The 16003-nt window shown below is 46.9% G+C and overlaps 1 protein-coding gene across 2 annotated transcripts in view; it reads left to right on the top strand.

Annotated features, from left to right (window-relative positions):
• Window positions 1–14756, top strand: part of LOC307103285 (uncharacterized protein) — a 37149-nt gene extending 22393 nt beyond the window's left edge. The window contains exons 3-4 of one of the 2 annotated variants that reach the window (XM_079777487.1): window positions 9857–10008; window positions 10144–14756. In XM_079777487.1, coding sequence (XP_079633613.1) covers window positions 9857–10008; window positions 10144–10205 — 214 coding nt within the window. In that variant the 3' untranslated portion in view covers window positions 10206–14756. Of the gene's footprint in view, window positions 1–9856 lie in introns of both variants that reach the window. The other variant, XR_013813801.1, reaches the window with a different exon arrangement.
• Window positions 14757–16003: the final 1247 nt, after the last annotated feature.

Genomic DNA, 16003 nt, shown 5'->3' with positions numbered 1-16003 from the left:
AAAGGATGCACAATGTGTCTCTCTCACACACAAGTATGAATGGATTTCGAATGGTTGTTGACGCTGCTGTGATTGTTAAGTGCCCACATTTCAAAACTTCGCGGTGGGTTTTGTTTTTAAGCCATTAGTGGATTAACCAAAAGTGCAAATACTGTCCAGAGCAGCTTAGAGAGATTTTCAATCCCATTCTTCAGCTACTGCTCTAGTCCAATATGCCTTCTTACAGTTTGGGAGATTAAGGTCCAGAAAGGGGAGTGACTCGCCTAAAGTCCCCAAGCAAGTCAGTGCAAAGCCAGAGTGGAGTGGAGGGCTTGGCCCCCTCGCTCCTTGTTCTTTGCATGTATTCCGCAGTATTTCTAAGTACCTGCTTTGTGGCAGTTACTCTCTGCTCAGCACCAGGGACCAGCGATGAAGACCAAGGACCCTGTTCTCAGGGGCTGGCATTTGTCTAGGAAGGTGTTGGTGCCCTTGAGGGACAGGAGACATTGAACAAAGCCTTTACCCTAACTGCTAAAACGGGTTATTGGTGGATGGAGTCAGGAAGTGATGTGATAAGAGCCCTGTTGTGTAATAACCACTGCGTTTGCAAGGTGGACGATGGACCAGAAGGGTCTTACCATTCAGGCTGTTTTTGGCTTCAAGTAACAGAAAACCTCAACTCAAAATGAGTTAGGATGTAGGGAAATGTATTTTCTCCTTGACAAGTAGGTCAGAGGCAGGATGTGGTTGGGGCTCTGGCTCCCTTTTGCAGTGATTCTCCTGACTGTGCTGTCCCTCATGGGTTGGCTTTATCTTCGTGCTGGTGACAAGGTACTTCAGCACCCGGAACTACAACACCTGAGTTCCCAGTAGCCAGAAGACAGGTGTCTCTTTCTATGCCTACATTTCTTAGGAAAGCTCTCATTGGCCAGAATTGGGTCACTTTGTTGTTCCTAAACCAATCACTGGCAAGGAGGAAAGTATTACCAGTTTGACCAGGACTAAACAGAACCTACTTACTCCAGGAACTGGGATGGGTCACTTTCCCGTCACGCAGATTGCTGTTTGGAAGAGAGTGGATACTGGAAAAATGGGTCCCCTTAGGAAGGAGGAAAAGGACCCTCAGCAATGTCTGCTGCAAAGAGAGGAGAGAGGAGTCTGGCAGCTCAGACTGAGGCCACTGAACAGGGCAGCTTCTTCAGAGCACTCCCCTCTTTGCTTTGTATAAACCGCTCTTAGGTGTCTGCCTCCTCACCGGGCTCTCAGCTCCTTGAGGGCCAGGCCTGGGACTCATCGCTTGTGGATCCAGGCACAGGAGTCCCCAAAGAAGTAGAGGGGTGGTTAGAAATGACCACGTATTTCCATAGTAGGAAACATGAGTTCCCATCTGAGAAGTTCCCCAAGCAGGGACCAGGGAATACGCTCTGGGCAAGGTCATCTGGCTGGGTGACCCGGGCAATCATCTTGACCAACTCCGGCTTCACTTTCTCCCTTAGAGAACCGGGAGAAGATGTTCTCATTCTTTAGGAACAGTCGCCTCCCACAAATGTTCAATTTATGTCCTGTCACAACCTTGGATGAGTCTCAGGGTGGGGATGACAGGGGAGGGGTTAAGAGGGAGACTTGGGCAGGTCGAAGAGTCCAGAACTCCTCGGGCGGGCGGGCGGGAAGAAGGGAGAGCTCTCCCGGAGGCAAGCAGCAGCATCTGGAATGGTTTAAGCCTTCAGAGCAGGCGTGCAGTCATTAGTAGGGCTTTGGCATGTTTGGGGGCAATAACTGCATATTTTCTCCAGGGTGCATTGTGAACAGCCTTTGCTCAGAATGTAAAGAGTATGTTTCCTACGAGGGGGGATATTTACGCTCCTCCCGGGCTGCCTGGGCTGCTTCTCCGCTGTCTGCTTGGTGTTAGACTCCCGGCCTTCCTATTTTTAGATGGGTCCAACAGACAGAGGGCCAGCTGCTGGATGCGGCTGCGAGCATGGCTTCTCTGGTGGGACTGAGGACCATGGGCAACCTACTGGGGAAGAATCATTCGCTCCAGTACTTTACTGTGGTCAAGAGTCACTTCTTTTCATCCCTGTTCAAAACTCCACCCTGTGGACTTTCCAAGCTTAAAAAATGAGTGCTTTCTCCCCCCAGAAGTTACATGGGTGGAAAATACAAAAAAGTTCAGCTCTTGTGTCTCCTCTCCTCTGGCTCCAGGCTGCTGCTTTCTCTCATTCTCTTTTGGTCCCTTACAAAGGTAGGTTCTTCTGCCTGAAATACCCTTTGTCCACTCTCCACACCCGCTCCCATCTGAAAAACTCTCCTCAGGCCACCTCCTTCAGGAAGCCTTCCAAACAGGGATACACCTTCTCTGACTTCCCACCACTCCGGTACTTCTCTTAGTCACAGCCATTTACCACCCTCAGTACTGAATGTGTGCTTAGTTCCTTCCCCTGCTTAACTCTGTGAGTCTTGAGACATGGGAAAGGGAATTCTTTCTTGAGCAAGAATCCCAGTGTCCAACCTAGGACCAGGAACAGACTAACTGCCCAATGGGTGCTGACTAACTAATTGATAGAATGAATAAATTGATGACTATGGTAATAAAGCATCAGAGATGAAGGAGACAGGTTGCAGAGGCTTGGTGAGAGAAGGGAGGATGTATTATCAGGAGTCATTGGTTGCAAGTGACAGAATACCAACTCAAACTAACAAGAAAAATGAGCAGGGATGTTGGCTCATAAATCATGGCTAAGATGAAATTGGATTTAGCAATATCTGGAACCAAGTATTCATACATCCTCTTCATATCAGAGTCACTTTCACAGACCACTTTCTCCACAAGGTTGGGAGCCTGGCTGTTGGGAGCTTCATGCTCCCATCCTTACAGTTCTGCAGAGGGAGACAAAAGAGCTGCAGTTAGAAAAAAGCTTCAGAGAAGCACTTTGAGGGATCCATGCTCACCCTGGACATGTCACTGTCGGAGGATGGCAGTTCCCGATTAGAGGAGGAACAATTCTTCCCAACACATTGTAAGTGACTCTTACAAAGGTAGGTTCTTCTGCCTGAGATACCCTTTGCCCACTTTCTCTTCCCAGCCATAACTCAGGGAAATCGTTGTGAGCTGGGAAGCCACCCCAATTTAAATCTACTGAAGTCACTAGCATTTCTTGAGCATCTCTGTATCCCAGCCATGTTAGATTTTTTCTTACAATAACTCTATGCGGTGGATAACATTACTCCCATTTTAAATGACTAAACCTGAGGCTCAAAGAGGGCAAGTAACTGCCCCAAAGTCCCAGCAGAACATTTAGTCCCACTTTCCTCTGTGCACAAATGAAGACACTGCAGTCCCGGGAGGAGTGGGACTTGCCTGAGGTCAGAGTAGGATAGCCTGGGACTGGAATTCAAGAGCAGTTAGCCACATGACATTATAGATATGGAAGAGGCATCTTTGGGGTACCTGCTTGCTCAGGACAATTTCTCTTCTCTCAGAACAGCTCCCAACCCCCATGACTATAGGGAATGACCCTCAGAAAAGCAACTGGCAGCCATGTGAACACTATATGACCCCACTCCTCTTCCCAAAGCTGACTGGGTCAGAGTAGGACACCTGCTCCAGTTGGGCCAATCCCCTTCCCTTGGGGACTGAGGAATTCTTTTCAGGACCTGTCAGGCACTGTGAGCACTCATATCTTCCCCGACCTGATCAGAGGAGCAGAGAAAGCCGGTCTGGGAAGAGAAAGGACAAAGAGGCAGAGAGAGAGACAGGGAGGTTCTCCTCATCCCCCGGGTTTTACATTCAGGTTGATTAGTGTCCCCCCCAATCCCCCTTCTCCCCTCGCCGCCCCCCCGCTCCCCCCCCCCCATTCCTCACACCACTCCCCAAGGCTCATGCGGGGCCAGATGAAAAGAGGCTGGATGTTAAGAGGTTTGACAAAAGAGAACGGAGCAGGGCCTTAACTGGCACTTACTGAGTCCCTCAGGGTCCAGCTCTGACAAACATTTCATCTGTTTCTCCCAGTAGCCTAAGAGCTGCCTGTCCCTTCTCCGCCTCCTAGAGGAGGAAACAGGTACTGCAGCACTGAGGCAGCTTGCCCCAGGGTGAATGGCTGGGAAGTGGCAGAGCCAGAACTTGAAACCGGTGGGCAGACAGCAGCCTTCTTGTCATGGGGTCCCGCTGCCTGTAGAGGATCTAGGGGTGGCAACTTGAGCTTCTCCAGCACCTTTTCCTCCCCGAGCTTCATGGCCCCAAACCCTCATCACCCCACATGTGCCATCCTCTCCATCAGCTCTCCCAGGCTCCACAGTCAGAGCGTCCTCGTTATACCTGTACTTTCCCTCCGGCGTTTATCACAGTGCGGTTCTCAGTCCTGCAGGTGACTGTTTCACTGCTCTGTCCATGTTTATTTATTCACTCAAGTATTTACTGAGTTCCCACTATCTGACAGGCACTAGGAGGTATTAGGGATACAAACAGAGTAAGTATGACAGAAATTCCTGCCCTTTGGAGCTTACTTACCTCCTAGTGTAGAAAGACAGGCAATAAGAAAATTTTATCATCTTTGAAAGTAATAAGTATGACAAACAAACAAACAGAGGAGTATAATAGAGAGGGTTGGGGCACAATTTTATATAGAGGTCAGGTAGGGCTAAGAAGGAAGGAAGGGAACCATTTGGGTCCACGGGGAAGGGCATTCCAGGCAGAGGGAACAGCAAGTACAAAAGGGCTGAGGCAGGAGGGTTCCTGGCATTTTGTGGGAACAGCAGGGAGGCCGGTGTGGCTGGGGCAGAGTGAGCAGAGGGCAGGGCACAGAGCCGGCAGGCTAGTGGAGGAACTTGGCCCTCCCTCTGATTTGGGAGGCCACTGGAGTGTGACAGGGAGTAACTTGATCTGATTTAGGTTTGAAAAGAACCATTTTGGCTACTGTGGTAAGAATTGATGTTTCTGACACACATTATTGGTTTAAGGAATATTTTTGAATGAATGAGTAGAGAAGAATGAGAGGAAAGAGACAAGAATCACTATCCAGGTGAGAGCTGGAGAGGCAAACCCAGAGGACACTTCTAACCTTGACACTCAGTGATTCTGAGTGCTTATGAGGAAGTAAAAGGGGACAGATGTCTGATGAGCCGAGTGAACCTTTCTGTTGTCAGGGTATCTTAGTAAGTGTTCCAGAGGTCAGAACGCCTCTTGTAGGTCACGACTAGATGGCTTCAGCACGAGCCGGTTTGGCTCAGTGGATAGAGCGTCAGCCCGCAGACTGAAGGGTCGGGGTTCAGTTCCAGTCAAGCTACCTCAGTTATAGGCTGGATCTCCAGTCCTAGTCAGGGTGCAGGTGTATGTGCCTCTCTCACATTGCTGTTTCTCTCTCTGTCTCTCCCCCTCCCTTCCCCTCTCTCTAAAAATCAATGGGAAAATATCCTCAGGTGGGGACTAACAACAAACAAAGACTAGATGGAGAAACTATGAGCTACAGTCTCCGTCTGTACTTTTAGCTCAGTGTTGCAAGTGGACTCACAAGGTTCTTGTGTTCTCCTGCAGGTCCTCCATCCAAGCCTCAGGGACGGCAGGCCTTCCTGATCCATCTGGTCTACCTCCGTAGGCAGTACGAAAGATAGAAGAGGCCCAGGCAGCAGGCCTGCTAGGAAACATTGGCAGCGGAGCATTATTTGGCTGGGGCCAGCAGGCTGTCCAGGGTGGCAGGCTCTCTGTGGGCAAAGTCCTGGATTCCAGGGAGCCAAGGCCAAGGAAGGCCAAGAATTCCTCACTTTAATTTTGCCTCTAATTCCTCCCAGAAATGAGGCGTGTCAGTCATCAAATTCTCTGGTTTTTATGAGGCGATTATGGTGATTACTATATGTTGTTTTCAAAGAGGCAATTAAGTGGAGGAACCAGACACTATTTTCATTTCTCATTAAGTGATTAGGGTTTGTTTGGCAAATCCCAACATCTGTGGCTAGAGGCAGGCTCTGTTGAGCTTGACTTGGGCACCGCACAGCCTCTATGCACACTAAGCATCCAGCACCTCCCTTCCTCCCTGGCTTCTCCTCGCCTGAAGGAGCTGGAAGGAACCCTTTCATTGTACAGATTATGGAACTGAGGCACAGAATGGGGAACTGACCAGCCAATATTGCATCACTAGCAAGCAGTAGTGCCAGGTTCTGCCTCCCCGAGCAAGACTCCAGCCATTATACTATGCTTCCTGTTGAAAGAGGGAGCTTTCAATAAAGTTGTTCCCACTGAGGCCGCTTCGCTTCTGGAAGGAGCAGTGAAGGCTCCTTCTTTAGCATGGGGTCATTTTCCCACCTGATCCTCTTTCTCGTAGAACAGCCACCACATCACAAGTATAACAGATGTGTGGGTTGGCCACCCAACAGTCATCCCCAGCCTCCTTTTCTTTTGCTCACCTCTCACTAAAGAGAGTGCACCCAGCCTCTCTAGTGGTTAGGAGAGACTACATGACCCAGTTCTGGCCAATGAAATACATGGGGGGTTCTCCTGGGGGACTTCTGGGTAAGATTTTCTTCCCCTTCCAAGTCGCTTAAGGAGAAAACCTTTGCTTCATACTCACTCCCTCACTCTGCTTTTAGATGTGGTGGTTTACAATGATGCCTGGAGCGGAGGCAGCCACCTTGTAACTTGAGGCAACATGCTAGAGGAAGAAAGCCAACTGTTCCAATTGTCTATTGCTATGTAGCAAATCACCCCCGAAATTCTGCATCATAAAACAACAATTGTTACTATCTCTCACCATTCTGTAGGTTGACTGGGCTCAACTAGATGATGCTCACTCAAGGTCTCCTGCGTGGTTGTAGTCTGACAGGCTGAGGCAGGAGTCATCTAAAGGCTTGACTGGGCGGAGTGTCCTGGATGGCTCACTCACACACAGGTGGCAGTTGATGCTGGATGTCCCATGGGGGCTCAGCTAGGGCTCTTGACCAGGATACCTGTGTGTGTCCTACAGCATGGTCACTGGTCTTTCAGGGCGTGTTTAAGCACTAAGCATTTTATTTATTTATGTATGTATGTATGTATGTATGTATGTATGTTACTCCTCACCCAAGGATATTTTTCCCATTGATTTTTAGAAAGAGTGGGAGGGAGGGAAGGAGGAGATGAGTAGAAAAAAGAGAAGAAAGAGAGAGAGAGAGAGAGAGAGAGAGAGAGAGAGAGAGAGAGAAACATCATTGTGAGAGAGACACATCATTTGGTTGCTTCCTGCATGCATCCTGACTGGTTTGGGGCCGGAGATCAAACCTGCAACCCAGGTGTGTTCCCTTGACCAGGAACACACCACCCTTGAGTGTGGGGGCCGACGCTCCAACCACTGAGCTCACTGGCCACTTTAAAAGGCCCAGAAGCCCTGGCCTCTTTTGCTCAGGGGTTAGAGCATCAGCCTGCGGACCAAAGGGTCACGTATTCGATTCCGATCAAGGACACATACCTGTCAGGGGCACGTACCTCGGTTGCAGTTTCCTCAGCCCATGTAGGAGGCAATCAGCAAGCTTTTCAGTTCTTTATTCTTGGATGCAAGTGGACAATGATCACCAAACATCTGAGGAAAGCCTCAAATGAGAGTAAGACAAATAAAATGACCTCAAAGGAAATGAATATAATGCAAAAAAAAAAAAAAAAAACACCCCAAAAACAAAACAAAAAATAGCCCAGCCAGCATGGTTCAGTGGTTGAGTGTCGACCCATGAACCAGGAGGTCACGGTTCAATTCCTGGTCAGGGCACATGCCCGGGTTGTGAGCTTGATCTCCAGTAGGGGATGTGCAAGAAGCAGCTGATCGATGATTCTCTCTCATTGATGTTTCTATCTCTCTCTCCCTCTCCCTTCCTCTCTGAAATCAATAAAAACATATTAAAAAAAACAACAACCAATAAACAGAAAAGAACTAAAAAAATTGTTTACATTCTATTAATATCCTCACAGAAATTTAAAAAACCTGGATGGTATGAAGAAAAAAGAAAGAACCAGACAACAAGTGAGAGCTCTTAAATATTTAAATATACAAATAAATATGTATTAAAAATTAATAGATAATAGAATGTTTTCAAGTTAAGAAAATTTCTCAGAGAGTGAAATAAAAAGATAAGGAAAGATGAGAGACATAAAGGAAGTTAAAAACCCAACAACTGGAAATTCCAGCAAAAGCAGCTTAAAATGGAGACTTATTTAAATGTTACACAAGAACATCCATAAAGTCTTTTAATTAAAAGAGTTCAATATGTGCCTAAAAATGGATGAAAAAAAATGACCCACACTCAAGTACAATATCCTGACATTTTTTAACACAGGGATAAAGAAAAGATCTAAAAGCTTTCAGAGGGGAGAAAAAAGAAAATAAAGAAAAAAGGTCACAAAGGGATGATCACTGGAATGCCTTCAGAATTCAGCAGCAGCACTGGATGCTGGAAATCACTGGAAAAATGCTTCAAAGTGCTGAGAGAACAGTTTTCAACCTAGAATTCCACATAGGCTGCGACATCCATTATCCTACCTAATAAAATAGTAATATGCAAATTGACCGCACCTTCGCCACGCACAAGCCACGCCCACCAGCCAATCAGGGTGAGTATGCAAATTACCCAACAAAGATGGCAGTTAATTTGCATACACTGAGGGAGGGAGGAGTGAAGACTGAAGACAACTTAGAAGGAAGAGGGAGGAAAAGCGGAAAGCAAGGTGGCTGCCAGAGGGAAAGCCTGGGCGGGGTGGGGCGTGACGGAGCGGGGCGGGCAGCAGCCATGCGCGGGTGCAGGCGCAGCAGCCGCAAAGGCGGCGGCAGCGGCAGCGCAGTGGCCGCAGCGTCCGCTTGCAGGATTCTTCCTGCAAATGGGCTACTAGTCCTATATAAAAGGCTAATATGCAAATAGACCGAACAGCAGAATGACTGGCATGCTATGACGTGCACTGACCACCAGGGGGCAGACACTCAATGCAGGAGCTGCCCCCTGGTGGTCAGTGCACTCCCACAGGGGGAGCACCACTCAGTCAAAAGCCAGGCTGACCGCTAGCGAGCACAGCAGCGGTGGCGGGAGCTTCTCCTGGTCCACAGCAGCACTAAGGATGTCCAACTGCCCGCTTAGGCCCAATCCCTGATCGAGCCTAAGCCATCAGTCGGACATCCCCTGAGGGCTCCCGGACTGCGAGAGGGACCCTCCCCCACCCCACCCCAAGTGCACGAATTTCATGCACCAGGCCTCTAGTAAGGATATAACAAGGACACATGGAGACATATAAGGACCCAGAATATTTACGGCCCATGAACCCTTCCTTAGGTGGTTACTTGGAGGGTGTCCTCTAGACCAGTGGTCGGCAAACTCATTAGTCAACAGAGCCAAATATCAACAGTACAACGATTGAAATTTCTTTTGAGAGCCAAATTTTTTAAACTTAAACTTCTTCTAACGCCACTTCTTCAAAATAGTCTCGCCCAGGCTGTAGTATTTTGTGGAAGAGCCACACTCAAGGGGCCAAAGAGCCGCATGTAGCTTGCGAGCCGCAGTTTGCCAACCACTGCTCTAGACAAACATGGAAATAAATGATGAAAGAGAAAAACATTAATTTCAGAAAAGCAAGGACCCCGGGCAGAAAGCTGTGAAGGGAAGTCAAGATGACAGATGTCCAGCAGGCTGGACACCAGCAGACCAGACTGGAGTAGAACCAAGGGCCGTGGCAGGATATCTTTGGGGAGAGAGGGCGACTGGGTGAAAGAAAGACGGAATATAAACATGAGGGAAAGATCAAGGCAGTTGGGAACTGAGGAAAAGAAAAAATGGTATAAGAAAGGAAATGCAATCTAGTACCTACCAGCTCGGCAGTGAATGATACTAACACCATCGCATGAAAAACACAATTTATTCGTTTCTAACTTTTCAGGTGCATCTATAAACAAAGCACAGAAGACTTGATTGTCCAGCTGGTGACGGAAAGGAAGTCAGAGATTCCAAGAATGAGGAAGATTAAATCTGCCTTTGCTGTCTGGGAAATGGAGGGGCCACGGGAGAAGGACCTGAGCCCAGCCTCTAATGGTGAGAATGCCCCACTGGCACTCGAGGCCTGGAATGCACGGCACCTCTCCTCCGATGCAGACCAGGCCTCCCACCCCAGCAGCAGGACCACAGCAGCGTGACCCTCAGTCCTGCAATCCCGAATTCTGCCAACAGTGCGGATGCGGTTGGAAGTGGATTCTTTCCTAAGCCTCGAGATGAGAGCCAGGCCCAGCTGATATCTTGATTTCACTTTGTGAGCTGTGAGCAGAGAACCCAGACTTCTGACCTACACAACTGTGAGGTAACTAACATGTGGATGTTGTTTAAAGTTGCAAAGTTTGAGAAGATGTTATACAATAGGAAACTAATACACCTGGCATGTCTCCCTCTCCCTCCCCCCCCGTCTGCCCCCAAATTCTTACTTTGTTTATGTCATAAGAGGTGTTTTGGCCTAGTGGTTAAGCTCCCAGAATGCAGACGGGCAGACCTGGCTTAGAATTTTTCCTCTAGGAGGATTAGCAGTCACGAACACAATAAACATCCAAAAAACAGAACTGTAATTACTGTCCTTATTCATTCCCTGTTCAGCTCTCCCTCCCTCTGTAAATGTTTCCCCGACTCCCCGCCTCACTCCTCTGGCAAGTTCGCCACACCCTCCCCTGCACTTTGTACTGGCTGTACTGTCCCATGATGAACTGGTTAAATGCCCTGGCCGGGCTGCTCGCTTGTTGAAGGGCAGAACTCTTGTCTGTTCAGAGCCTGCCACCACCCCAGTCATGAAGGAGCTCTGAAAATGTTTATGGAGGAGTAGAGAGGAACTTTCTAGAAGTCCAAGCCACCCAGGGAAGAGGACTACTCAGGGAGGGGTGAGTTCTCTATCCCTAGGGTAGCTCCCTGTCAGGAATGCTGAAAGTGACTGACTTGGTGCCACCTTGGGTCTTTCTGCCCTGGCTTGTGTTTTGAAGCCAGGATTTGTTTCACAGAATCACACACGGAAAAGCTGGGTGCTGAGGGGGTGAGAGGCCTCTCCAGCTGGGGTTGGTGGGGAAGGCAGAGAAAAGTGCTCAGCTGGGCATTAACTCATTCATTCAATACTTTTTTAAAATATATTTTTTATTGATTTCAGAGAGGGAGAAAGAGAAACATCAATGATGAGAGAGAACCAATGATCGTCTGCCTCCTGCACGCCCCACACTGGGATGGAGCCCACAACCCGGGCATATGCCCTGACGGGGAATCCAACCGTGGCCTCCTGGTTCATAGGTCGACGCTCAACCACTGAGCCATGCTGGCCGGGCGTTCATTCAATACTTTTCACATTGTTCACTTTTGCAGTCCATCTTTGGGAAGTGCTGAAATAGACTGAAAAATAGATGGGATGTTGGCAGCTGCTCTCGAAAGAGAAGCTTTCTGTAAGAGGCCACATTATGATCAAGATCTGACAGATTCAGTTCTTCAAGGAGCAGTCTTGGGACTGAGCAGGGACTCTGATGTATGCATTCAGCTAGGAGGGAGGAAGGCTGGGGAGCTGTGGTTGTTTCCGTGGTTTGGGAGAGAGAAAAGGTGAGAATGAGTGCAGTGGATCCTAAATGGCTGGGGCTGGGCGCAAAGAGCCTCATAGTTCTGCACAGGGATTTGGGACAGGAAGGTGCATGCTGTGTGCAGAAACAATCCACTGGCTGGCAGAAGCAGCGGAAGGTGCATGCAGGATGGATCCTGGGCGCCCCTTGGTGGCCGGACTGAGTAACTACACTTAATACCACCCAGACAGACAATGCCCAGCTGATTTGCGTACTTCATTTACCTCAGGACTGGGAGGACCACTCTCCCACCCAGGAGGACGTTGTAGTAAAAATGACCTGTGAGAGTGCATGTGCCTGGGGTTGTGTGGTTGTGTTACCCAATTGTGTAAGGGTATATATGTATGAGTGTACACATGTACATTTGTGTATGTGTCTGAGAGCATGTATAGTGGAGCCAATGATTGGACATATGTGTGTGAGTTGTGTGTACATGTATGTACTAGGTGATAGTATGCAAGCATGCATTGTGAGCCAAAATGTACATCTATATGTTTGTATGCATATGTATCTGTTGGTGTGATTGCTTGTCTGAGTGCATGTGTGTTAATGTAACTTTTGGGGCCTTGGCTTTCTTTTTTCTTACACATTGAAATAGTTAAGCATTATAATCTTATTGTTTGTTTAAAGTTTGCTCTTGGATGCAGGCCTGTTCCAGAATAACTAGCAGATGCGAAAAGCATCCATTATGTATTTTTGCAATTAGCCAAAAACCCAGAAACTTTTCTTAAATAACAGACACAATTCTGTGGGTTGCTTATTGCTGGGAGCCACCTTCTTTCTCCAGCTCGGGCAAGCCAGCCCTGGGCCCAGCCCCACTCAGGCCAAGCCAGCGAGGGTTTGCAAACTGTTCTCAGTGAAATGGAAAAAACATTAAGGGCTCAGAATAGAACTCACGGTACAGCTTACAACGGGGGAGAGAAAGAGAATAATGAGGGGAAGTGGAGCAGCCTCCAAAATGAGAAACCTTTGTCAAACGGACTCGTCCAGCCTAGCAGTTACCCAGCATTCTAGCCTGGACCCAGCTAAACAGACATGATAAACCCACATTCCTTTACCTGTTGTTAAATGTATTTCCTCACCTTATCTTTGCATACTCCTACCTCCCATTGTTTGGTACATGGACCCCATTCCCTCCACAGAGGGACCCCTACCCCTCACTCATCCTCACTGCCATCCTTTTGCTAGTGCTATTTGCCTCTCCCGAATGCACTGCTTCTCTCCTCTAATACATCCAGGAGCCTCCTGACCACCAGTAGCATGGTTACCAGCAGCACAGCCACCAGCAACTTTGTTGAGCACCTATCCCAGACACTGGGGAGGGCATCCAGGAGGCAAAAACAGAAGCTTAAGGAAATTTCTCAGGATTTGGGTTCTTATGGGAAGACACAGACTCTCATGATGTTCCTTAGCCGTTCCTCCCACTTCCATGGACAGGGAACTCTTGTGTCCTGGGTTACAAGAGGGCACAGAGAATGTGGCTGGGGTTCCAGGTAGATTTCAGACTTAGTGACAACTGGAACAGGATAGCCCCAAACCACAGAACCCCAGAGGTGGCAGACTAAAACATCCAGTCTCTGCTTGCACACCTCCAGTAATGGGGAACACATCATTTCCCCAAGAGCCCAATTCACTGTTGGGTGTCTCTAACTTCAAAAGGTCTTTCTTGCATTACTTCCACTGCCCTTGCTCTGTCCTCAAGCCACACTGACCTCATCTAGTCCATCATCCTTCAGAGGTCTGGAGATTGATGGTGGCCTCCAGGGCTCTCCTCATCTTTTAGGATAGTAGCAGCTGCTAAGTGAGATGAAATCAGCCCTACTATGTCAAGTTGGTACTCACTAACAACTTCTTTAGTGGGAGAACATTTGTGATCCCCTTGCAGTACTTCTCCCCCCTCAACCCATGAGCTTCAAAAATGGCAGATTAGGCAACTGTTTGATTAGTGAGCTTTCCTGTATGTTGTTATCAATTTATCAGTTTATCAAACATTAAAGATCTACTTACTCTATGCTAGGCAAGAAGGCTTGGTCCTTTGCCTGCAAAGACGCAAGGCTGGGAGTTCCCAAGTATCTGCTCTGGTCACTTTGTTTAGTATAGTGGTTATCAGCATATCAATATCAGCATCACCTGGAACTTCATAAGACATGCAAATTCTTGGGCCACACCCAAGATCTACTGCACCAGAAACTCTGGGGGTGAGCCCAGCAATCTGGGTTTAACAAGACATATCCAAATGATTCAGATACACTTGAAAGTTTGGGAACCACTGGTTTAGATTCACCTGGGAGACTTTTAAAATTAAGTTAGAATTTCTGGGGTTGGGCCTGAAAGCATTAGTTTGTTTCTTAATATGGTCTCAAACACATGCCCAGTATACTGAATGAAATGTTCCTGGACCATCACAAGATCTTACTTTGCTTTTCCAAGTCCTTGTTAGGAATGATGAAGGTAGAAGCATGCGACTGTGGAGGAATGAAACTGGAAGAAAGAAAAACTGGGTGCTAGGCCTTGTTCTCTTTCTAACTATCTGGAGGGCTTTGAGGAGGACACATGCCTTCTTTTAATATCCAGTAAAATGTATAGACAATGTAGTAATAATAAAACATATTAAGAACCTACTCTGGGGAGGAAACCAAGATGGCGGCATAGGTAAACACCTAATCTGCTGCCTCACACAACAATTTCAAAACTACAACTAAAAGACAAAACAGACATCATCCAGAACCACAAGAAGGCTGGCTGAGTGGAAATTTTACAACTAGAAGGAAAGAGAAAAGCACACTGAGACTCACAGGAGCTGCGGGAGGCAGAGGTACGGAGGCTACTCTATCAACTCAGGGAAGCAGCCAAAATGTGGAGACAAAGAAACAGGTCACAAATGAAAGAAATGGAGGAAAACAAACAAATGGACATAGAGTTCAAAACCACGGTTATAAGGTTTTTCAAAAATTTTCTAGAAAAGGCTGATAAATTTAGTGAGACCCTCGAGTATATGAAAAAGGACCAACTAGAAATTAAACATACACTGACTGAAATAAAAAATAATATACAGAGATCCAACAGCAGACTAGAGGATCGCAAGAATCAAGTCAAAGATTTGAAATACAAAGAAGCAAAAAAACACCCAACCGGAAAAGCAAAAAGAAAAAAGAATCCAAAAATATGAAGATAGTGTAAGGAGCCTCTGGGACAACTTCAAGCGTACCAACATCCGAATTATGGGGGATGCCAGCAGAAGAGAGAAAGCAAGATACTGAAAACCTATTTGAAGAAATAATGACAGAAAACTTTCCCCACCTGGTGAAAGAAATAGACTTACAAGTCCAGGAAGCACACAGAACCCCAAACAAAAGGAATCCAAAGAGGACCACACCAAGACACATCATAATTAAAATGCCAAGAGCAAAAGACAAAGAGAGAATATTAAAAGCAGCAAGAGAAAAACAGTTAGTTACCTATAAGGGAGCACCCATATGATTGTCAGCTGATTTATCAACAGAAACTATGCAGGCCAGACGGGAGTGGCAAGAAATATTCAAAGTGATGAATAGCAAGAACCTACAACCAAGATTATTCTACCCAGCAAAGCTATCATTCAGAATTGAAGGTCAGATAAAGAGCTTCACAGATAAGAAAAAGCTAAAGGAGTTCATCAACACCAAACCAGTATTATATGAAATGCTGAAAGGTATTCTTCAAGAAGAGGAAGAAGAAAAAGGTAAAGATAAAAATTATGAACAACAAATACATATCTATCAACAAGTGAATCTAAAAATCAAGTCAGTAAAAAATCTGATGAACAGAATAAACTGGTGAATATAATAGAATCAGGGGCATAGAAGGGGAGTGGACTGACAATTCTCGGGGGGGAAAGCGGTGTGGGGGGTGCGGGAAGAGACTGGACAAAAATCGTACACTTATGGATGAGGACAGTGCGGGGGAGGTAAGGGCAGAGGGTGGGGTGGGAACCGGGTGGAGGGGAGCTATGGGGGTAAAAAAGAGGAACAATTGTACTAATCTGAACAATAAAGATTTATTAAATTAAAAAAAAATCTGTCTCTAACATATTTTGAATGGCCAGCCAATTTTTTGTAACTTCATCATTTTAGTGCTATTCTCTCCTGTTCTGGTGACAGACACACTGCCTAAGGAAGATGTAGATTTCCTGTAAAAACTCTCTGATCTCAGTCACAAGGGTTAGCATCTCTGAAATTTCACTTGCTAACATGACCAGTCAGCTAAATTAAGATGGCAGATCCTGCATGAATGTAATTACAGACTGTAATAATGCCTCCCCTATGCACCTAGCTATTATTACTTCAGCAACTGGCCATAACCTTGTATCATCATTTAGCTGATGACTGTAAATTTAACAGCTACTTTCTTAAGTCAAATACACCACGTGAACTCAGAAATAGCTATAAAATTACTGAAACCACAAATTAAGGGCA

Source organism: Cnephaeus nilssonii (assembly GCF_951640355.1).
Source record: "Cnephaeus nilssonii genome assembly, chromosome: 7".
Lineage (NCBI taxonomy): Eukaryota > Metazoa > Chordata > Mammalia > Chiroptera > Vespertilionidae > Cnephaeus > Cnephaeus nilssonii.
This window is presented reverse-complemented; position numbering and strand designations above follow the sequence as displayed.